At 45.1% G+C, this 24,689-nt stretch overlaps 1 protein-coding gene across 1 annotated transcript; it reads left to right on the top strand.

Moving 5' to 3' along the window:
- The first annotated feature begins 3,101 nt into the window (after positions 1 to 3,101).
- On the top strand, positions 3,102 to 18,873 carry AVPI1 (arginine vasopressin induced 1). Its single transcript, XM_030202898.1, has 3 exons — positions 3,102 to 3,205; positions 15,559 to 15,923; positions 17,918 to 18,873. The coding sequence occupies exons 1-3, from the start codon at positions 3,167 to 3,169 to the stop codon at positions 18,081 to 18,083; spliced, it is 570 nt and encodes a 189-aa protein (XP_030058758.1). The 5' UTR covers positions 3,102 to 3,166; the 3' UTR covers positions 18,084 to 18,873.
- The last annotated feature ends 5,816 nt before the right edge of the window (positions 18,874 to 24,689 follow it).

Here is a 24,689-nt window from a genome sequence, read left to right as displayed (position 1 = left end):
ATTTGCTTATTTCCGATCTGACGAAGAAGGGCAACCTTCGAAAGCTAATCAAGAAATGTATTAAGTTATGTCCAATAAAAAAAATGTATCATCTTATTTTCTCATGTTTTATTTTATTTCTATTGATTATTCTTTAAAAGTGGACTAACACGGCTACCACACCTCTCTACTCAATGTAGTTGCAAAAACCACAATGCAGTAAGCTAATGAGATGCAGGCTAATTGGGGGTGGCCTGAAAGACATGTGTTCACAAGGTTCTTCAGTGAGGGTGGCTCACTGTGTGCAGGTCCAAACAAAACAAGAATGCCAGCACGTAGCAGCACCTGTTCTTCAGCACAGAACTTGTAGCCTTGCAAAACTTTCTTGCACATATTTGTCAGGCTGATATTTATGCAAAGAACAACAGGCACAGATATATGCTGGCTCTTTCATTTTTGTTCAGTTCGGACACACACCCATGAGATGTTAACCCTCCGTCTGCCTTTTAAAGTTGCCAGCACTTGTTCTAGTGACAGGGGGGAAAAAAAGACAAAACTGTTATTTAAATCCCCAAAACTGGCACTAAATCCTCTCAACCAACCCATCTACACTGCCACAGACCTGGCAAAACATTTCTTCCATTGTGCACACATTAAAAGCTATTGTTTCCCTCTGTGCATTGCAGAGAAATACTTAATAGCCTCATTATTATTAATTTTAATGCAGTGTGCACCCATGTGTACTGTGCGAGTTAACTCCCATAGTCAACCACTTTCTGCATTGTGTGGCCAGTAACATGCGCCTGCACCTCACAGCAGTGGCATAGCCAAGGATGGGCCCAGGCCCACTCACTTTGGGCTCAGGCCCACCCAGTCGCAGCTCACCTATGATGTGGCTGGCAGGGATCTTCAAGCTCCACCAGCCGAAAACGCCCAACAAGTGTTCCGCCTGCATACCTTGTAAATAGCAGATCTTCGCCTGCAGTGAGCAGCGACTGATACATACTGTTTGCACCAGCCCCACAACCTTCCCTCTGATGTATTCCCAACTATGCAGAAACAGGAAGTTGCATTGGAGAGAAGGCTGTGGGGCCAAAATGAGCAGTGTATATTAGTTGCTACTCGCTGCCGGCGAAAATCTGCTATTTAAAAGGTATTCAGGGGAGGGCGGATGTTTGAGAGACCATATGGCATGCAGGTGAGAGAGGGAGAGACCAAATCCCTTGTGGGACAGGCCCACCCAAAATTGAGCGGCTATGCCCATAGGAGCCAACTTTTCAAAATTATTGGGGGTGCTAAGCCCAGTGGAAATAATCCCTCCCTGGATACATACATGGAATTTTCTCAGTGTTGGGGGTGCTCAAGCACCCCCAGAGTCGGATCCTATGGCTACGCCCCTACCTCACAGTAGCCAATCCAGTGCCTCAGCTCATGTAGGTTTCTGCATCTACCCCCCCCCCCCCTTTCAACAAATGCTATCTCTGGGTGCAGCAAGAGGTGACATTTATTCTGTAATGAAGAAAGTTTATTTCAGAGTAGAGAAAAGGGCACATTCGTTATGTAATAATTTGTTTCATTACATTTCCATACTTTTTTTCTTAAGGAATATATAGATCCCAGATGTGGTTTGTTAGGACTTTTGGGTATGGGGCAGAGAATTTAAAAATGGTGGGATGCAAAAGATCCAACTTTTCAGAATGACTGGAATGCTAAACCCATCCCAAATTACCCCTCCTTGGCCAAAGTGAAGGCAGCCGCTCAATGTGCCCAGAGAGTTAGCACTGATGCTAGAAGTTGGGCATAAGGCTGTATAATCTCATTGGAATTAACTACTAATTATTTCTATAGCGCTACTACATGTAGCAGAGCTGTGCACATTAATATGCTGGTACTTTCTTTTTTGTACCTGGGGCAGTGAGGGGGTTGAGGAGAGCTGCGATGGGGATCGGTACCAGGTTACCAAGATCAAGGCCTGCTGCAATGACCACTAGGTTGTGCCTCCACTCCAATTCCCACCATCCTCCTAATCATTTAGGCACTGAAATTAGGATAAATCACATAGTCCACATCATTAGGTATAAGTACATAAGTACATAAGTACATAAGTAGTGCCATACTGGGAAAGACCAAAGGTCCATCTAGCCCAGCATCCTGTCACCGACAGTGGCCAATCCAAGTCAAGGGCACCTGGCACGCTCCCCAAACGTAAAAACATTCCAGACAAGTTATACCTAAAAATGCGGAATTTTTCCAAGACCATTTAATAGCGGTCTATGGACTTGTCCTTTAGGAATCTATCTAACCCCTTTTTAAACTCCGTCAAGCTAACCGCCCGTACCACGTTCTCCGGCAACGAATTCCAGAGTCTAATTACACGTTGGGTGAAGAAAAATTTTCTCCGATTCGTTTTAAATTTACCACACTGTAGCTTCAACTCATGCCCTCTAGTCCTAGTATTTTTGGATAGCGTGAACAGTCGCTTCACATCCACCCGATCCATTCCACTCATTATTTTATACACTTCTATCATATCTCCCCTCAGCCGTCTCTTCTCCAAGCTGAAAAGCCCTAGCCTTCTCAGCCTCTCTTCATAGGAAAGTCGTCCCATCCCCACTATCATTTTCGTCGCCCTTCGCTGTACCTTTTCCAATTCTACTATATCTTTTTTGAGATACGGAGACCAGTACTGAACACAATACTCCAGGAAGACAGTTAAATATAAGCATGCTCTGATTCAGAGCTCCTATGGTCAAAAGCCTCACTGCACTTCCCTATTCGTGTTATTTTGTTTTTCAGCTGGGCAAGGAAACAGACAGCCTTTGATGTATAACCTACGCAAGAGCCGCTCCCCAAGGGCACAAATGCGCCCAACCCCCAGCACTTTATCTGCACACACAAGCTCCTCGGTGCCAACTACATGGCTCAGAGCTCAGGCCATTGACGTCAGTGAGCCGGAGCCTCAGCTGCCACGTGTACCGTACGAGCACTGACTGCAGTAGGTCCAGCCCACCGCCTTCTGATTGGGCCGCCGGGTTTAGAGGCTTCTGTTTCGGAATGTGGGCGGGTCCCCAAGGCGGTGCCAGGGATTGGTGGTATTTTCGCTGAGGTTAAATTAAGTCAAGACAGGCAGGTTGGCGCTGGCAGCGCTGCCTGAGAAGAGACTGGGCTGGCTGCTTCGGCGATCCTGATGGAAGAGGAGCCTCGGCGAAGCTCGCTGCATAGTGAGGTTTGGAGAACATTTTCTTGCATTTTCTATGGTCCAGTTGGAGATCTGTAGCATCGCTCGTTCTGATTTTGAAATTCCCCATCCACCTTACTATTTCACTTTGCATTAAAGTGGGGCAGAGAGAGAGAGATTAGATTTGCTTCCCGCGATTATGTCTCCGAAAGTTTTACATTTGCAGATGAAAAAGACATAGAGGAGGCTTACCGGTGTTTTTTTTTTTTTTTTAATTAATCATGACTTGATGCCCGCATAAAGGGGAAACTGGCTGCCACTTTTTTTCGGAAGGACAGTTTTGCGAGATCTGATAGAATACGGCGGCCTCTGCCAAGAAATAAATGTCATCCGTATAATGTGAACATTTTGCACGAATCTGTTCATTTAGCTAGAGGGCTAAGAAGGAGGATAGAAGTAAGGTGGAGAGAAATATGAGGTGCCCGTATCTGAGAGAGCCAGTGCCCCAACGAACGAATGACTTAGTTTCCTGAATACATAGTACTGAATACAGTAGTTATGCCATAGTGCCTGCAGCCCTCTTATCTGGTATATGTGTTGCCGGATTACCTAAAACCTGCCCTTGTTTTGCCTGTTCTGTTTCCATACCATGTTCTTAACTAGCTGGGAGGGGGGGGGGAGGACAGAAACAGTGATGTGCAAGCCAGGCTTTGTACACTGTGAGCGCAGCTTTTTACCACACAACATTGTGGGCACATAGATGTAAAAAAGGGTTTTGCATAGAAGCCATAATATGGGCAGCCGTGACCTCACCTTAGCCCAGCAGTTTTCTGCTTTTCACCATCCCAACCACCTCAACAGGTGGCGGCGGGTGGGTTACCAGGAGAAATGATAAGCCACACAATTGCATTGATGGTAAATATATAGGCTGCAGCTTTTATTAAATGCATCAGCATTCCATTTCAGTACCTGAGCCATCAGGTACCCTTGATCTAAACATCATGTAGGCCCACCATGCTAACCAGCAAGCTCCATGGTTACACATTAGCCCGGTGGGGGGGGGGGGGGGGGGTAGCACCAGCCATGAAGCAAGGTGGCCTCGTCATGTACCCACTCAAGTGTGAGCAGTCCATTGTCCTAGGGGTACACCAGCCCTGCATACAGGGCACCCCTCTGTAGTAATATCCTTGTCTTAAGCCTTGGATTTCCTTTCTGGCTCGGGTATCCCCACCACTAGCCTGGGGTAGTACAGCCCCCGCACCAAGGCAGAGAGAGGCTTCTGGACTTCTGGTCACAGCTTATAAGCACAGCCATGCCTCCCATCGGCACCCTCTTTCATTTCCCGCGTCTATGACGTGCTGCTTCTTCCTGGCTCACACAGTTGTTGGGGAGCTGCATGTGTTGTGGGGGCAGGGCTAGGGGTACAGCGCCAAGTTATCCCCGGCTGCCGGGCACCCTGGCCCGTGGCCTCCCCAGTCTTGCTCAAAGTTTTGCATTAGGTACCAGCCTGTAGCACATTAAAATCAAAGGTAATCAGACTATTAGCTATTCTGCACTGATCCAGAGGAAACGTGCACAGGAGACTTAAAGGCTGAGCATGACAATGAGGCTTTAGCTCCAAGACTGAGGAGGCATAGAAGGAATAGCTGTTTCTTCTGCATTAGCGTCTGAAGATTTTAGGGTGTGCTTTTACTAAGGTAGCGCTTGCTAAATCCATTAGGGTAACTAGAGCTGGTGGGGGGAGGCGGGGCTAGTGCTGGGCAGACTTCTACGGTCTGTGCCCTGAAAATGGCAGATAAAAATCAAGGTAAGGTATACACAAAAAGTATACACAAAAAGAGTTTATCTTGTTGAGCAGACTGGATGGACTGTGCAGGTCTTTTTCTGCTGTCATCTACTATGTTACTAAGAAGCCCATAAGTATAAAATAGGCTTCTTAGCATTTAGTGAGTGTTAACTCTGTTAGCGCACCTTAGTAAAAGGAGCCCTTAATGTCTTTCTTTTGCTGGGAGCCTAACAGTACCCACAACTTTTATCGTGGCCTGAAGAACATGGGTAAAAAAAAAAGAGAGAGAGAACGAGGAGGCGCACCAGAAAAGCTGGAAAGTTGAGAGCACACACGATTCTGCACTAAGGACAGTTACTGCTGAACAGGAGGAGGGAAAGGCAACTGCAGCATAGCGCTGTGCCAAAACGTAAACATGGCAGTGGCCACAAGGAAGGGCATCACCACCATCGTCCCCCCTCCTTCCCCCCACGGCAGGCCTGGACCCTTTCGTCAGCGGTGACATGGGAGTGCGTTGCCGATGATGTGGGAGGTACTGGGCCAAGTGATTGGTAGGCTGTGAGGTGAGGGCAGGGGCCAAGGCAGACGCCCACAGAATTCAAATGCAGTAGGAGAGGTTGAGTTTTAGGTTCCCGAGCTGCCGATGTGTGGGTTTTCCCATGACATCCCACCCTGTTGTTCAGTCGGAGGGATGGGATAAATCTCAGATTGGCTGTTGACCTATCTCTGCTAGTCAGTAGAAACACAGTTAGTTCAGTTGCTGTTCTCGTTTTACATTGTATATGATTACAGGATGACTTATGTCTAGCAGCCAGTCGATCCACTGTTTAGCTAGTTACGGTTATTCATCTGTTGAATTTGTGTATACAGGGTTTTCTGCCACAACTAGCAGGAATGGGAGTATCTGAGCCAATAAAGTGCCATCCAGTAACCAGTTTTATGGAGCGCAGTATTCGCAGAGCAATGTAAACAGGCAACGGATGTTCTGTGACTGGTAACACCCAGCTGCAGAGTAAGGCGGGCGTGGACTGAACCACATAATCAAAAGAGGCACCACCAACGCATGACCTAGCTAGACATTTGGATGGCAGGTCGTTAACGCATCCACAGTGGATTAAATGCCCCAGCTGGCTGATGGCGGGGTCAAAGCACAGCACGTAAAAGGACAGGGCTCAGGTGCTCCCAAGAAACGTTGATGTTTGATAATAAGCTTTGGCCTTGTTTGCCCACACCTGAACAAAGTTTATTGCATGTAATCAATAAAGCTCAAGTCGGAACAAAATTCCTTGTCAAGCTGCCTGGAAGAAGTGAGTGTGGTGTGAGCCCGGTCACGTGTGCCGCCTGCCTACGGTAACAACTGTATGTGCACATAGCTACAGGAGTGTTATTCTGTTTATAAATACAGCATTCCAGCACAAGTGTAGATGTGTGCCAGTACATGGTTTTCTGCTTTAGTGCCAAACCCTGAGCACATGCATCCGGTGTCCTCTCTCAGGTTAGTGTACAAGTTATGTTCAGGTCCTAGTTGCATATAATTAACTGCATCGGCCAAAACTTTGGCCTTATGCTTGCATTAGGAAGCTGTGTGCTAAGCCTTCAGCGAACGGCTCTAATACAACCCCTACTGCAGTGGTCCCTCAGTAAGAATCCACTTGTAAGCCTGGCCAGATGAGGCAGAATTCAGATTATATTGTCTGATTGTATAGTTTATGTTTAAATCTGTTTTTATTATTAGATTCCAATCGATCAAGAACACTATCAGGCTTATTTTCGAAAGAGAAGGGCGCCCTCCTTCTGACACAAATCGGGAGATGGGCGTCCTTCTCTCAGGGTCGTCCAAACTGGCATAATCGAAAGCCAATTTTGGGTGTCCTCAACTGCTTCCTGTCGCGGGGACGACCAAAGTTCACGGGGGCGTGTTGGCATCGTAGCGAAGGAGGGACTGGGGCGTGATTAAGAGATGGGCGTCCTCGGCTGATAATGGAAAAAAGAAGGGCGTCCCTGAAGAGCACTTGGCCGACTTTACTTGGTCCATTTTTTTCTTGCGACCAAGCCGTGAAAAGGTGCCTGAACTGACCAGATGACCACCGGAGGGTATCGGGGATAACCTCCCCTTACTCCCCCAGTGGTCACCAACCCCTCCCACCCTAAAAAAAAACTTTAAAAATTTTATTTGCCAGCCTCAAATGTCATACCCAGCTCTATGACAGCAGTATGCAGGTCCCTGGAGCAGTTTTAGTGGGTGCAATGCACTTCCGGCAGGTGGACACAGGCCCATCCCCCCCACCTGTTACACTTGTGGTGGTAAATGTGAGCCCTCCAAAACTCACCCAAGACCCACTGTACCCACATCTAGGTGCCCCCCTTCACCCCTTAGGGCTATGGTAGTGGTGTACAGTTGTGGGGAGTGGGTTTTGGGGGGCTCAGCACCCAAGGTAAGGGAGCTATGCACCTGGGAGCAATTTGTGAAGTCCACTGCAGTGCCCCCTAGGGTGCCCGATTGGTGTCCTGGCATGTCAGGGGGACCGGTGCACTACGAATTCTGGCTCCTCCCATGACCAAAGGGCTTGGATTTGGTCTTTTTTGAGATGGGCGTCTTCGGTTTCCATTATGGCTGAAAACCAGGGACGACCATCTCTAAGGTCGACCATCTCAACATTTAGGTCGACCATCTCTAAGGTCAACCTAAGTGTTGAGATTTGGGTGTCCCCAACCGAATTATCAAAACAAAAGATGGACGCCCATCTTGTTTCGATAATACGGGTTTCCCCGCCCCTTCGCAGGGCTGTCCTGCGAGGACGCCTTCATGAAAACTTGGGCGCCCCCGTTCGATTATGCCCCTCCACATAACAATACTTGGAGAAACAGTACATAGGAACAATAATATGAATCTGACAATTACAGCGCCAACCTTGACCCGACCTTATCACCCCCCTATCCCCCCAGTTGTTGACATTGTGGGTGACCACTTGTAGGAAATACAGTTAATAAACTGTTAAAAATAAAATATGGTAGGTCATTAAGTTGTACAGTGCATGTTGGGTAGGGTAGGGATTTATAAGACATCATATGCAGCCCAAAAGGTTGTTTGTTTTTTTTAGTTTTCAGTGTCCTATATAGGCTCTTTATTTTTATATTTTTTTATTTTTTGCTTTTTGTTTAATTGTTTTCATTTCAGGGGCAATATCACAAAGTGTGCACACATTCATACATTATTTTCCAACAGTGCACGGCTCCTCTTGAGGAACATGCAGTTGTCCAAAGAGTAGACACCATTTATAACACGGGAAAAACAAACATTTCAGATTTTTTTCTTCCCATTATGGGGTAAAAACATGAATTGACATTTCCCATGTCATTTCCATCTGTAGTTTTTATGACATAAGCATGTGCATGATTTGCTGAGGGTTGAATATGATTTAGCGAAGAGGTAGGCAGGGAAAGGTAACATTTAGAGAGTTTCTTCATCCCTGAAAATGAATTTTGAGAGATCTGAGTTTCAGGATCTGCTGAGTACCCTGTGGTCAGGACTGGCTGCTGTCAGAGACAGGATTTTGGGTTTGATGGACATTGTTCTGATCCGGCATGGCTTTTTGTATGTTCTCTCCATGTCGGTGTCTAATTTTTCTTTCCCATTTAAAAACTGCTGCAAAAAAAGGCCCAGGCCTAGGCCAGATCAAGAAGTTGGGCTTGGAAAAAATATCTGTTAAGCTCCCTTTAGACAAGACTGAGTGCAGCAGTCTCTCTGTATCCAGTTGTTAAGTCTTGTGCCAGCTGTTCCAAGGAGGCACAGTGACAAATTGTGCAATTGGATGAGAGCCCCAAAATCTTTAGAATGAGGTCCCGGCAGGAATAAGGGGACAGTAAAGCACTGTAAATCTAGAAGTGGTTCCAAAATTGTACCAGTAACTGATTTGAAAGTTTGTTGTGGTTACAGTCTGAAATACTCATCGTTATGTGAGTAAGTATCCTGCAATTGGGTGTGTCACTATCTGTATGCTGTTAATTCAGTGTCAGTTGTTTTTACATCAAGGTAGACCTGTTTAGAGAGAGAGACATCTTGCTTGGCACGGTTGAAGGTCAACACAAGGAGGACTGGCATCATGGTGGATCAATACGACAACAGCTATGATGCCCCTCTATGATCAATTAGCCACCAGATTGAAGACAGAACACAGTTCAGGGCAGCTATCAACAGAGTCAACACTGACTCAAGGCACTTAACAACAATATACCTTTTGTGCATCATCTTGGGTGGATCTCTTCATAAAAACAATTAATAAATCCCATAACACGGTAGTGTGGAATAGATGATCCTGTGTGGTATCTCCAGTATGGTTTTTTTCTAGCGAAAAAGGTGGCGGTACTCAAATGCCAGGCTGCCCTTCAGGGGTGGGGTGATCACTGAGGGACCCACCCCACAATAGCAACCAGTCACAGAATCTATGAGAAGGCAGAATTGGTGTGTAGAGCCTGAGCTCTTTCATTAAAACTTGAGGACCATGGGTCAATTTTAGCAGACAATGGAAAAGGTGCCGGTACTCAGTACCCCCGAGAACCCCCTCAAAAAAAGCCCTAGGTATCTGCCTTCTGGCCCTATTGCTTATATTCAAGCTGGACTTTGGTAAACCTCCATGTTTGTGGCTGAGCGAATAAATTTGTCCAGCCTTAGGCAGGCAATAGCTTAATTCTGTACTGTTTCAGTTTGAAATAGGGCTCCTTTCCAGGGGTGAGATGAGACACACATCTCTCTTCTGAGCTCCTTGTGAAGCTGTGCGGACTCCTTTCTGGATTCCATGTTTGCCCTTAAGCCCTCCCTGCAGTCACTGTGACATGCAGGGATTCGTGAGAAAGAAGGTGTGCCCATGGGTTTCTTGACACAGGCTGGCCCTCAAGGAGATACAAGTCTGGGAATATCCTTCTGGTACTATCCAGATAACCTCCCTCTCTTTGCACATAGTTCCCTGGTATGTGGTACACAGAGTAGAGGTGTGAATACATGCAGGCAGGCAGGCAGGCAGGGGTAATGGAGAATGAAGCTTCAGCATCCTAGAGAGCTCAGCTGCAGTGTGCTGTTTGTGAAGGAAGTTGATCCTCTTTGAGATACAGAACAAGGCGCTCTGTTCAGTATGTAGGAGACCTTTTTTGCTTTGGAGGTGTACAGGGCTGTGGTGTTGGTACTACTACTACTTATCATTTCTATAGCGCTACTAGACGTACGCAGCGCTGTACACTTGAACATGAAGAGACAGTCCCTGCTCCACAGAGCTTACAATACACAGCAAACCTTCAACTGCGACTCCTCTGTTTTTCTACCACAAACTGTATTGATTTGTGAACAAAGACCATGAACAAAAAAATTCAAGTTTAAAATGATAAATTTACCAATACTGTAAGCTTTTAATTTGAAGCTGGAGGCGGAGTCAGTGCATTTTTACCAATACTCCATCCAAAACTGCTTCCAACTCTGACTGCACAGCCTGGAGGTATATACATTGGTTACAGTGCCAGGCTGAGAAACCAGGGTTCAAATCCTGCTTCTACCACTGATGCTTCCTGCAAAGTTGAGCTATTCACTTCACCCTGTGTCTCTTCAGGTATAGGTTTAGATTGGAAAGCCTCTGACTAGAAAATACCTACTATTAGTCTGTTATTGAGGTGGACATGGGGGAAGCCACTGCTTGCCCGGGGATTGGTAGCATGGAATGTTGCTACTAATTGGGTTTTTACCAGGTACTTGTGACCTTGATTGGCTACTGCTGGAATCAGGATACTGGGCTAGTTAGACCATTGTTCTGACCCAAAATGGCTATTCTTATGTTATTCCGGACTATAACTGTCTCCGATTCAGGAAAAGCAAGTAATAAATCCAAATCCCACTTCTTGAACTAACAATCTTGGTCACCTCTTACTACTAGAAATGAGCATGCTATTGTTTGGCACATTAATCCACTTGAATATTTAAGAGTCGTCCCTTTTATTAAGCTATAATTTAAAGGGGATGTCAGAACTACACAATAACACAAAAACATTGGAAGTGAAAATGGGCAAATACTCGGGGAACCAATACAAAAGGACTTAAGAGAAATGGTGGGCTTTCTCATCCATTATCAAAGATGAGCTCCTTGGAATTACTGTCTGTCACTTCTGTCAAGCCCCACCCGTTTCTCACTTCCCTTTACTGATTTGTAAGTGTAACGTAACCTGCACCTTCCTGTAATGGCGGTTGCCATTTCCGGGTAACAGAATTACAATGGTATTGCGTTAAGGTGCATACATACATGGTAACATACATGTACTCGGTACCCCCGAGTACCCCCTCAAAAAAAACCCTGTATTTAACCTTTAGTTCTATATCAAGTGCACCAGAAGTGAGAGGTTTCTATTTCTCTTTTTTTTCCCTTTATTCTTTTCCTTCTGCTGTGTCCCCTGGAGTAGGGTTATCCATGCTCTGACTATATATAACTGGGCTAATGTGATGATTGGTGAGAGCAAACAAATTATAGCCTCTTGCCCTTACCTCAGAAGTGGGAAAGCTGCAGCCTGCAAGAAGTTTTCATCCAACTTGCAGTGGCAAGATGGCTCCTGGCCCACTTGGCACTTAACAAGAGAGACCCTCGGTGGCCTCCAATACTTAGACTGGGTCTCCAGTGTAGCCCTGAGGCCCACAAGCTTACCTATCTTGCATTCCCTTGTAGCAGCATCATGGTAGAAGCAGTGCCATGCAGGGCTTAGATATAGGAGGCACAAAATTTGGTCCAAGCCTACTATTCATTGACAGTTGCAGAGCGGGTGGGACAGGGTGTGCCAGTGGGTAAGTCACACAGGGCACAACTACAGTGGGGGAAATAAGTATTTGATCCCTTGCTGATTTTGTAAGTTTGCCCACTGACAAAGACATGAGCAGCCCATAATTGAAGGGTAGGTTATTGGTAACAGTGAGAGATAGCACATCACAAATTAAATCCGGAAAATCACATTGTGGAAAGTATATGAATTTATTTGCATTCTGCAGAGGGAAATAAGTATTTGATCCCCCACCAACCAGTAAGAGATCTGGCCCCTACAGACCAGGTAGATGCTCCAAATCAACTCGTTACCTGCATGACAGACAGCTGTCGGCAATGGTCACCTGTATGAAAGACACCTGTCCACAGACTCAGTGAATCAGTCAGACTCTAACCTCTACAAAATGGCCAAGAGCAAGGAGCTGTCTAAGGATGTCAGGGACAAGATCATACACCTGCACAAGGCTGGAATGGGCTACAAAACCATCAGTAAGACGCTGGGCGAGAAGGAGACAACTGTTGGTGCCATAGTAAGAAAATGGAAGAAGTACAAAATGACTGTCAATCGACAAAGATCTGGGGCTCCACGCAAAATCTCACCTCGTGGGGTATCCTTGATCATGAGGAAGGTTAGAAATCAGCCTACAACTACAAGGGGGGAACTTGTCAATGATCTCAAGGCAGCTGGGACCACTGTCACCACGAAAACCATTGGTAACACATTACGACATAACGGATTGCAATCCTGCAGTGCCCGCAAGGTCCCCCTGCTCCGGAAGGCACATGTGACGGCCCGTCTGAAGTTTGCCAGTGAACACCTGGATGATGCCGAGAGTGATTGGGAGAAGGTGCTGTGGTCAGATGAGACAAAAATTGAGCTCTTTGGCATGAACTCAACTCGCCGTGTTTGGAGGAAGAGAAATGCTGCCTATGATCCAAAGAACACCGTCCCCACTGTCAAGCATGGAGGTGGAAATGTTATGTTTTGGGGGTGTTTCTCTGCTAAGGGCACAGGACTACTTCACCGCATCAATGGGAGAATGGATGGGGCCATGTACCGTACAATTCTGAGTGACAACCTCCTTCCCTCCGCCAGGGCCTTAAAAATGGGTCGTGGCTGGGTCTTCCAGCACGACAATGACCCAAAACATACAGCCAAGGCAACAAAGGAGTGGCTCAGGAAGAAGCACATTAGGGTCATGGAGTGGCCTAGCCAGTCACCAGACCTTAATCCCATTGAAAACTTATGGAGGGAGCTGAAGCTGCGAGTTGCCAAGCGACAGCCCAGAACTCTTAATGATTTAGAGATGATCTGCAAAGAGGAGTGGACCAAAATTCCTCCTGACATGTGTGCAAACCTCATCATCAACTACAGAAGACGTCTGACCGCTGTGCTTGCCAACAAGGGTTTTGCCACCAAGTATTAGGTCTTGTTTGCCAGAGGGATTAAATACTTATTTCCCTCTGCAGAATGCAAATAAATTCATATACTTTCCACAATGTGATTTTCCGGATTTAATTTGTGATGTGCTATCTCTCACTGTTACCAATAACCTACCCTTCAATTATGGGCTGCTCATGTCTTTGTCAGTGGGCAAACTTACAAAATCAGCAAGGGATCAAATACTTATTTCCCCCACTGTAACTTGGTACAGTCCTGGGTGGAAGCATGCTCAATATGTTTCCCTCATATATCTACAAAGGGATGGTGATAATATAGTATATGATTATGGGTGGGAGCTAATTGAAAAGCTAGGTAAAGGGGTGTTGTGTAACTTTCCAGACACAGGGGAAGGGAAATGGGACTTGATATACTGCCTTTCTGAGGTTTTTTGCAACAACATTCAAAGCGGTTTACATATATTCAGGTACTTATTTTGTAGCAGGGGCAATGGAGGGTTAAGTGACTTGCCTAGAGTCACAAGGAGCTGCAGTGGGAATTGAACTCAGTTCCCCAGGATCAAAGTCCACTGCACTAACCACTAGGCTACTCCTCCAGTCCAGGCAGTGCCTCTGAGGTGCCCTATTTTTTAAACCTATGATTATTTTTATTTGTCAGACAACCAGATAAGGTTTTGAGTCTCAAATTTGGGGGTCCTCTTTATCTGGGTCTGAAGTAGAAGTGAATCTGCTGAGCAGTTTTGCACAGCACAGTATGGCCCCTTCAGGAGAGCTGGCGGGGGTTTTGCCCCGTAGGGACTGGATGGAACAATGCAGGTCGCTGGGCTCCACTAGAAACTCAATACGGGAGAGGCTGCCAGAGGAAAGTTTAATATTTTCTGGCCCTGGCTTTGTTCCCATCAGCTGCCCTGTTTAAGGGAACTGCACTCCCTAACTGTTTCCATAGCAAAGCTCTGTTAAGAGGAAGTTAGTGAACATAAACTGACTGGGTGAATCATTTAAAAAATGTGACCGTCTCTGGGAAAAGGTGACTAAAACAGTAGATCCAAAATGTCGAGAATGGCAGATGCCAATCTGAAAAGGTTACATGTTTGAACTTCTGTAACTTTATTTTTTCTCGTAAAAAGGATGAGATTTGGACTGTTGTATTACAATCGTCTGCTCTAACAGAATTCATTAAAACCTAATTTTTTTTCTTTCTAGAATCTTTAGTCTCCTTTTCCCAGAGATAGCCACAAATATCTAAGTGGTTTATGCAGTCAATCTAGTAAAGGTACATTGAGGAAAATGACAACCCACAAAAAAAAGGAAGATACAGGAGGATAAAGTTATAACTCACAATATTTCAACAACACCAAATAAAGGGAGCAAAAAAAGGGGGAGGGGTCAAAGGGTAAAAAGCTGTTGCCAGCAAACGGGTATCGGGCACAAGGAATCATGGTTGAGTGTCCTTTCTGTGATTAGCGCACAAGGTCTGCGCACTTTGAATTGCTGCATCTCGCCATAGAAGCTGAGCTCTTAGCCGTCAGTGCACGGTTCTACCGCGTGGCTTTCTGCATCAACCCCATGGGTTGATTATAAATTGCGTTGGCAAGATGCTAGGCATGTCATTGCCTGTACACATACAGAAGAATGGGCAGGGCAGGCCCAATAGAACAAGTATTAAAGCCCCAGAGGCCAATGCAGAAAATCATGGGTAGAGCCACACGTGATTGTCTGCTTCCACCATATAATATAGTTTATTGCATTAAAGTAAGCTAAGTGTGCGCAAATCAGGAAGAGCCTGCTGAATGCACGAGTACAAAGGTTTTGTGGTAACAGACATCAGCGCCTGTTCTGCGCCTTGCAAAAATTTCTTGCACGTAAGGGTTTTTGTAAGGTTGATATTTACATGCAGAAGAGGCATGATGTGTGCTTGACGCTTGTTTTTGTTCTGCGCACAATCTCTGTTAGCTCCCATCAGGCTTTAAACTTGCAGGCACTTCTAACCCTTCTCTTCTGTCCCGGACCTGGCAAAATATTTCTCATGTTGTGCATGCAGCAAAAGCCACTGTTTCCTTCTGTTCATTGCCTGGAATACTTAATGGCCTCAGTGTACACAGTTAATGCAATGTGCCTCCTTGTCTTCCATGCAAATTAACACCTGCACTCAGTCCCTCTCTGCATTGACCTGCTATTAACATTCACATACAACCCATAGTAACCGCATGGCTGTGCATTCTGCATCATCCCCCAATGCGGTGCTGTCAGTGATTTTAAAAGACAGCACTGAGAATCCTTATCTCCCTCTTAAATCTGGCAGGTCAGTGACTCCCTGAGTAGCCTTGTTTGACTGATAAGATAAGGGTCAGGATTGCTTTGGTTCTCAGGTTGGGTTTGCTGTGGAACATGAAGTCCTTACTTCTTTATGTTTTCCATTCCTGCAGGGTTTTGTCCAGCTGTTGTCATTGCCCTCTTCTTTAAAGCCCATGGGAACGCCGGCATCCGTGGCTTCTGAGCCTCCGTCAGCATGGCAAGGACCAGAGCCACGAGCCAGGAAAAAGGCCTCTGCCAACATATTCCAGGACATTGACCTGCCGCAGCTACAGGACCTGTTCCAGACAAGTGGGGACAAGAGGGCAAAGGAGCGAGCCCAGATCGTGTGGGACTGTGCTGGTGACAGCCGCCTAGCGGAAGCCTTGATGCAGCTACAGAGGAGGAGGAGGAGCCGGCGGATCCTTCATCAACACACCGTCAGAGCAGGGAGTAACAGCATCGGGGTCCTCTCCATTCATCACTTCAGTCAACTGTGGTAAGTTTGCACTGCAACATGGCACCTTCTGGGATGACAGATTTTCATTGACATAGAAACAGATAAAGACCACATGGCCTATCAAGTCTGCCCATTCATGCCATCTCCTATCCCTTCCACTCCCTTAGAGATCCTATGTAATTGTCCCCAGCTTGCTTGAATTTGGTTACAGTGTTTATCTCCACCACCAAGTTACTCTTGAGTGTGACCCCTTGACCTTCATCCCACTTAATGTCAGATGAAGTAGCTACCTTACAATGACCGAGGACCCGATGCACAAAACTTACCGGGCCAGCAACTTGCGTTTATGACCAGTTCCAGACGGTTTAGCGAGCACGGTCTTCAGCGGGAAGTGCATAAAGGGGCTCTGCGAGCTTTTTACCCTTCGTGGCAGCAGACAATGAGAATCATAGGCAAATTTATTTAAGTGAGCTGTTTAGTATTCAAGTGTGCATTCTGAGGGATGCACAGCCATTTCCGAGCGATTCATAGAAAGGACCGCCTACCTTTCAGGAGGAAATATTTACGGGGAGGGGTCAGGAGCTGTCATTGTATGATGGCGGCTTTTCAGTGGTGCAGTCAACAGGAGGATCCGAGGGTGAGATGAGAGCTTTTGGGGGAAGAATGCTGCATGGAGGGCTTTTGTAGAAGGGAAGGGGTATGGGGCTCTTTCTCGCCACGCAACTAAGACAGTAGAAGCGCAGAACAATAGCACCGGCCCTCCTATCGTTGATTTTCTATCTCCCGCTGACCTTTCTTACACAAAAGTTAGGGAAAAAACATGATCTCTTTCATATAGAAGCAGCAATGCTGTGGGACCAGTCCATGAGGCTCTTTGTGTTTATTACAAATATATCAGTCGGTGATACTCCCTGATCTGCTTGTTTGCCAAGTCACTGGGGATGACTCAAAGGGCCCGAGGGTTATAAGCCTGCTTGGCCTATGCTGCTGCACTTCTTTGTGTACCCAAAGCTCAAGCATGCAGACAAAAAAAACATGATAGAAATAGTCTGCCTCCAGAACTCACAAAAGTACCAAGAAATCTACCAAAAACAAAAAAGTCAGAGTAGGGAAGTTTCTGCTTCCCAGAGCAAGAGTATTGGGGAGGAGGAACTGTGGGACATGTCCTGGCAAAAGGACAGCACCCTTCACCGGCCTCCCCATGCATGGTCCAGCTTGCAGCTGTCTGTAGTCCTAAACGTTTGGGAGAAAAAAAAACATGCAGCTTGTATGACAGCTGTGTGTAGTGAAAATGTTCTGGGCATGTGCATAGCAGCCAAGCTTACCGATCGACTGCTACATGCATGCCCTGGTGCTTTCCTTACCCGAGCTGCACGGTAAAAGTCCGCGCAGCTCATTTGCATGTGATTTTCTTTTGAGAATTGCTTGCTATTTCCACCAGTAATTTTTACTGAGGTGGAAATAGTGAGCGGGTTTTTTTTCGCAGACTTTTGTGCATCAGGACCTGAGAAGGTTACTGTGAAAGGAGTGATGGGAGACTGGGATGACTCCACTATCCTTAAAAGCAGTCCTGTGTACACAGGACATTACAGCCACAGTACCTGGGGCCTTGATTGAAGAAAGCAGACCCATCTGTGGCCTCAAATTGCTTTCTTCATGGTTTGGCAGTTTACAGAAAAGCAAACAGTAAGGAGTAATAGAATGAAAACAAATCATAAAAATTAAAATAAACTTATAGAGCAATTACAATCACAAAATAATTCATAAAACAGTGAAATATTTTAAGGCACAAAATAAAATCGTCTGACATCCTTAAGAGCTGACACGTTGTAAAAGGAAAAGAAAAACCTTCACTTGCCACCTAAATTAAAAAAAAAAAAAAAAGGTAAATAGTCCTGCTTCAGATGGGAAGGTTTTGCTCCCTAAAACCAAGTGTAAGCTGTAGGTTTGTTTTTACCTACCCACAAATGTAAGCTTTTGTTTACTCCTTATTTTTTCACTCACTTTCTACCACATATTTTGTCCCACTGTAGCATAGAAGATGGCACAGAAGAACATGCAGCAGCTTCCAGCACACATGGTCGAGATAAGCAATCTGGTGCAATGCAGAGAACAGTAGCTGCAGACAGAGTGGTGAGGAAGAAGCATCGAAAGGGGCAACAGGACACCTCGGCCTACCTGCATCAGATCAGGCACTGAGCTGGGACACTAGCAGGAGACCAGCTGCAGCTCCTTCCCATCCCAGAGCCCAGGGCGGCTCCCTTCAAACGCTCCCCCTCTTGGCTATGGAAAATGTGTGTATGGTGGACATTTTGGAAAAATATTTGCATACATGGAGCTCAGGGGCTAGTACAGCAGGCTAACCCTGTCATACTCGTTTGACGTTAAGCTCTAACCACCATTACTGTCCCAGGAGGCTCTAAGGTAGAAGCAGTTGCCATGGGGCGTGGAGGAACAAAGTATTTGAAGGACAAACAGAAGATTGGGCCTGCAAGCACTGACTTTCTGTTACCTCTTTTTGGCAAAGATGGTGGTTTTCTTCAGTGCTGCGCCCTCCCTGCAAAATGCAGAGGCAGAAGCAGGATGGTCAGTCCAAAGGGAGAAGGTCATGAAAGACCTCTGACAAAAGCTAGTAGTTGCATCCTCACCAGATCTAAACACTACAAGGGTTGTGTTTTGGTTCCTGTGTACTAGCCAATATTTGCACACGTCCATTAGAACAAATAACTACTTTACACTGAGCTGGGAGCCTTGAACACAACCACTGGATAAAGTGTAACAGACAAATTCCATATGGTTCTGGCAGGGTCAAAGGAAAAATGTTTTCAGGTTTTATTTAGTAACTTATGATAGCTTTTATGTTATTAAAATCATAAACTCTGGTATTTAAGTTGGACCAGTCTACTGTAAAATTGTTACTACAGAATACATTTCATACCTTTTCTGGTACTCTGTATTGTGTTGAATAAACAGTGCTATAACAACATTATCTTTGACTCCATACAGTTAAGCACAGCCTTAAGTTGTGGCCCTGGTTGTCTGGCCAGCACTGCTGTTCTTACAGCGCCCTTTGTGTTTGGCTGACATAGAAGCTCCACAACACAGGAACTTGTTCATATTCACTGTTTTGTGTGGTAAACCCTGGGTCTGTTCAAGGGATGGAAGGGAGAAATAAAGGCCTAAATATTGACATCAAAGAATGCAAGGGAGGAGAAAATTGACACGGTGCTAGTTTTAATAAGAGCCGAATATAGTAGAAATCTTAATATGGCAGATATAATTGATTCTGTCGTCCGAGTAACACCAGTTCTCGTAACCGTCTGCTAATCTTCCAGAGCGGCTCGAGGTAAAGTATTTGACCAGGCCCCTCTCAATGTTCTGTTTGCTGTACCAGTTTTTCTGTTGTTTGGTGCATGTGTAAGCTTCACTCTCCTCCTCCTGCTAGTTAACAAGGATCTCTTACCTGCTATATCCCACCAGCAGAAAGATAATGGGAACAGCTAAGAAATATGAAGAGGATCATTTTATTAGCTGTCTTAAATAGCCCCAAAGCCTAAAACAATACTTTGTGAGAACCTCCTAATGTAAAATTGCTGCATGCTGTCTCTGGAAAAAGCAGTTCTCAGATACCATAACTACTACTACTACTACTACTTAACATTTCTAGAGCGCTACTAGGGTTACGCAGCGCTGTACAAATTAATAACTAAGGACGGTCCCTGCTCAGAAGAGCTTACAATCTAAAGGACGAAATGTCAAGTTGGGGTAGTCTAGATTTCCTGAGTAGAGGTGTTGTGATTAGGTGCCGAAGGCGACATTGAAGAGGTGGGCTTTGAGCAATGATTTGAAGATGGGCAGGGAAGGGGCCTGGCGTATGGGCTCAGGGAGTTTGTTCCAAGCATGGGGTGAGGCGAGGCAGAAAGGGCGGAGCCTAGAGTTGGCGGTGGTGGAGAAGGGTACTGAAAGGAGGGATTTGTCTTGAGAGCGGAGGTTACTGGTAGGGACGTAAGGGGAAATGAGGGTAGAGAGGTAAGGAGGGGCTGCAGATCGAGTGCATTTTTAGGTTAGTAGGAGAAGCATCTGATGCCTTTACTGCTGGGTCATTTCACTTACTCTTATCAGTTGTTTTATTATTATTGCTTTCTCTCACTTAGCTCCTTTGTTCTCTTTTTTTTAACGTATGAATGTTGTACCTTTTTCAGCAGTAGCTCAAGTTTGAGTTACATTCAGGTCAGAGGCATAGCTGGGTGGGGGGGGGGGGGGGAGCAGTTGCTCCCCCAAACAGATTTTCAAAAAAATAAATGGCACCTATTTGCTATAGCTTAGGCTTCCCCAGCCCCTCATGGAACCGCAAACTTACCTTCCCTTCCCTGTCCTTCACTCACTGGTTTGCCCCACTGCCTGCTGGGCGCCTTGGCTAAGAACAAAATGAAGCCGCGTGCGGGGTTATCACAGCTCTATGTGCACCGCTGCCAGTTTCCCTCCACCTCCTCCGTGAAACAGGAAGTTACATCATGGAAGGGCAGAGCTGAATGACAGTTGTGTTTTCCAAATGGTGATGCATAGCTTGACGGGATGCCCTTGTTGTAAGACCAAAGTAAGTCGTTTCTTAGATTTTTGTTTAAAAATTAACCAAGGAGAAACAAATCTATTATTCTGTCTCACTGTATTTCCAGTTTTGGCACAGTGTAAGTCACCACAGTGACAAAATATGAGAAAACCAATGGACTGCATTAGAGGTTTATAGCCCATTTAGTTATGTTTAAACAAATGAGAGATATGCATAAAAGAAAATATTTATTTTTATTATTTTGACTTATGAACACCACTTATTACTGAAACATGTTCAAAACATAATGATCCATTTGTACAAAAGAGAAGAAGTGCAGTTGTGATTACAAGTGCCCAAATGAAAGGAGAGTTTAATTTTAATTCAATTTAATTTCAATATATTCCTTATTTATAATACCAAGCTCCCCAAGGCAGATTGCAACAACAAGATGAACCCATTAGTAAACAGGTTATCCTCACTGAAATTTGTCCATGTATTACTTTATTGTATAGAACAGTGTAGAAAAATGAGCACAGAATACTGACATCATTAGTGCTGTTTCTACCAGCTATAATAACTTTTAAAGCTGTTTTAGTGATATTCAGTTTTTATTTCATGATATGTACACATGGGAAGCTTTCGTATAAATTAAAAACCTGTCAAACAAGTTAAAAAAAAACTTTTGTCCTCCACCTTTTAAGGCACTTCCTATCCAACTGGAATAGCTTTTGACTTTTTTACGGATGGACCACACATAGGCAGTCTCTTATTTCTAATAATCTTTGGTAATTGCTTTCAATAGTGTTTGTTGCTGTTTTGGGTGAAGGAAGATGGTGACAAGTTCCACCTACTAGCTTCAACCCATATAATGGGCTAGATAGGCTCATACCCTCGCCTATTCTCAATCTAACCTCCTTGGGGCCAGTGGTGGGGTGAGGGGAAGAGAGATAGGATTGCATGACAGCTGGGGAAAAAAAAAGAAAAACAGGAGCACTGGGGAAAAGACAGGCAAAGGAGAGGAGGAGAAAAAGGGTAAAACTGGATGCTCAAGGATGAGAGAAAGAAGGGTGATATGATGATGAAGAGAGAGGTGATGTTGGAGAGGGGGTGAAAGCGACAGTGGGGTGATGTTCAATGGGGCATGAGAGAGACAAAGAATAGATCCTAGATGGCTGAGGGGAGGGGAGTCCTGCATGGGGGAGAGAGATAGTGTCCTGGCCTGCATGGGGACGGAGCACAGGACAATGTTGCATGATAAACTAGGAAAAAAGAGAGACAGGAGTATTGGGGAAGAGACAGGCAAAACTGGATAGAGGGGAGGAGGAAAGAAAGGGTAAAGGTGGATGCTGGGAGATGACAGACAGAAGGGTGATGTGATAGGGAAGAGATAGATAGTAAGGTGGTGAAAGAGACATTAGAGTGATGTTGGATGGGGGCATGATAGAGATAAGAGAAGAGATCCCGGATGGCTGAGGAGGGGAGTCTGACTTGCATGGCAGATGGAGAGGAGTGGGGAGTCTTGCATGGCAGATAGAGAGAGAGGGAGGGAAGTCCTGCATGGTGGATGGAGAGAGAGGAGATAAATAGGTAGCAAATCTGAAACCTGGTGGCCATGAGGCAACCTATTAAAAACATTGATAGTCAAATCATTTTATGGTTACCAGTATGCGAGGAAGGGGATGGATCTCTGAAGAGGTTGAGTGAGGGTGGAAATGGGGTTAAAAAGATGGTGAAAGAGAATAGGACATGGGGTATAGGGTAAGAGATGGAAGTATGGCCTAGAGACAAGGGAAGGAAGCAGAGACAGGGATGGAGCTTGGGCTGGTGAGAGAATGAGAGGCAGTGGAGGGTAGATGGGGGCTAAGAGGGTGAGTACAGGAGATGGGAATGAGTAAGGAAGTGGGTGAAAGGATAGGAGACTGTGGAAGGAGAGCTACAGAGGGGCAAAGGGAGTGCTGGAGAGGGAATGAGAGAGGTGGGAAAAGCCAAGTGGTAGATGAGACAAATGTGTGAAAAGCAGACTAAGAACAAGAGTAAAATCAAATGGGTGGATATAAACACAGAGAAGAGAAAAGTGGGGGGAATAAAACAAAATGAAAGATCATTGCCAGACAGAAGGAAAGGTGGAAGACAAGAAAGAGAAGAAATGGAAAGGCCAATCTGGAAAAGAATTTGGAAGAAGACTGACTCACAGAAAGTGGAAAAGAGATGGAGACCAGCTTAATTAGAAAAAGAAAATTCCCAGATGACAAAGGTAGAAAAGAAAAAAATATATTTTTATGTAATAGTTTATAAGGACTGAGATATGCCTACTTTGTTAAATGTACATATTTTTCTACTTTTATTTTACAAAGTACAGGGGAAAATTAATTTCTCTGCTTAAAGAGTCTGTCTTTCTTGGGGGTCTCCATTTTAGGTTTTGTCTATGTTTTTTGTGGTCCCCTATTTTGTATCGGGTAAGAGGCTTTCCATATTCTGAGGTGAAGGATTCTGCTGCAACAGGAGTAGGCAACCTTGGTCCTTGAGGGCCTCAACTCAGTCAGGTTTTCAGGATTTCCCCAATGAATGATCTCATGCATATTCAGTGGGGAAATCCTGACAACTCGACTGGGTTGCCCACCCCTGTGCTAGCATACAGTGTCTGTGCAAGAATCTGTAACAGCCCAGCTTGTTCCAGTTTCCAAATAATAGGTATATTGGTTCTCTAAAGCCCAATATAATATTTGTCACTGGCATTTCATTGGTGGGTTAGTGCTGTTATGCTGTGGTAAGCTTTCAGTATAGATTTTGAGTGTCTTCTTACAGGATTTTGTGTTATTTCACAAAGTTTCAGGCCCTATTTGAAAAGTAGGCTCTGGGGTTGGCAGTCCTTGTTACCCAAAGTAAAAAATGCTCAGGACAAGTGGTCTCCACATCCTGTAGAGTCACCATACAATCAAAAGCCTATCTGATTTTAAAAAGTGTCTAGCAGTGGAAGGAGTGGTTGTGTTGTCCTTGAGATGATGGTCATAATTTTAAATATTTGTACTTGTAGTTAAGAAGACAGGCTGCCTGCTATGGCCAGTCCTGGGACTTCTGCTGCCTCCCTCCTCCTGATGTAACTTCCTATTTTCCTCACAGGCGGGACACAGCAGAGGCAGCCTGTGTTAAATCATTGTCATAGCCCCTCCCCCCCCCCCCCCCCCCCCCGAGCGACAACACCTGCACGGCTGCTTTACAATCTGCTCCCCCTGACATTAAAACCTGGCTACTCCTCTGATTCAGGTACACAAGGTAGTTCCCTGTCCCCAGAGGACTCACAATCCAGTCAATGGAGAGTTAAGTGATCTCTATTATACCTAATTTTATGCAAGATGGTTCAGCTACTGATCCCCACTTAGTTGATGCTTCTGCTTATACAGTACATGTTGGAACTAAATGTTGGGGTTTCTTGTGGTTTGTTTTTTTTTCATGGGCTAGCACTACTTTCAGCAACTTCTCAAGGTTGCCTTAGCAGTTTTTGCTTTCCAAATACCCTTGCTGCCTCCATGATTGGTTCCATAAAGCTGTTAACGGACTCTGGCCAGTGGCAATGGGCTACACTTCTGGTACAAGAAGAGAGGACACACCAACACAATTATAGTCACACACCAAAAGAAGTACAGTCAGCCACAAGGAAGAGGTAGGAGGAACAAATTTTATTGAAAAAAAACAACAACAGACAAGGCCCTTGTTTTGGTAAGATGCCTGTGTCGGGAATCTACAAACTTAAAAACCTACAACTCTTAACCATAATTTAAAATGGAGACATCAAATGAAATGAAAATATAAAGTGTTAATGCACATATGTTATTACAGACTCATAATCACAGAAGTTGTCTATACATGAAAATCGTTATTTTAATTTCACTTTATGTCTCTGAATTAAATTATGGTTAATATTAAGTTTGTGTTTTAGACCCCTGGGCCCTGATGAGGCATCTTGCTAAAACACAGACCCTATTGGGACTCTGGCTGTCTTCAAGTCTAGGCTTAAAGCCCACCTCTTTGCTACTGCTTTCGACTCCTAACCATGACTCTCTTACTCAACACCCTCACTTATCACCCCTACCACTGCAATTTCCCCACCCCTAGCTGTCTGTTCGTCTGTCCAATTTAGATTGTAAGCTCTGTTGAGCAGGGACTGTCTTTTCATGTTAATTTGTACAGCGCTGTGTAAGTCTAGTAGCGCTACAGAAATGTTTAGTAGTAGTAGTAGTATTGGATCTTTCAAT

The sequence above is a fragment of the Microcaecilia unicolor genome, chromosome 5, assembly GCF_901765095.1.
Source record: "Microcaecilia unicolor chromosome 5, aMicUni1.1, whole genome shotgun sequence".
Taxonomy (NCBI): Eukaryota; Metazoa; Chordata; class Amphibia; order Gymnophiona; family Siphonopidae; genus Microcaecilia; species Microcaecilia unicolor.
Note: the sequence above shows the minus strand (reverse complement) of the source record. Positions and strands in the feature narration are given on the sequence as shown.

Bases quoted from the DNA above. Each gene is read 5' to 3' on its own strand.
- AVPI1 (XM_030202898.1), top strand. From the start codon at position 3,167: ATGGAAGAGGAGCCTCGGCGAAGCTCGCTGCATAGTGAG. The intron at 3,206-15,558 runs GTTTGGAGAACA...CCATTCCTGCAG, and splicing joins GAAGCTCGCTGCATAGTGAG to GGTTTTGTCCAGCTGTTGTC. The intron at 15,924-17,917 runs GTAAGTTTGCAC...GTCCCACTGTAG, and splicing joins CATCACTTCAGTCAACTGTG to CATAGAAGATGGCACAGAAG.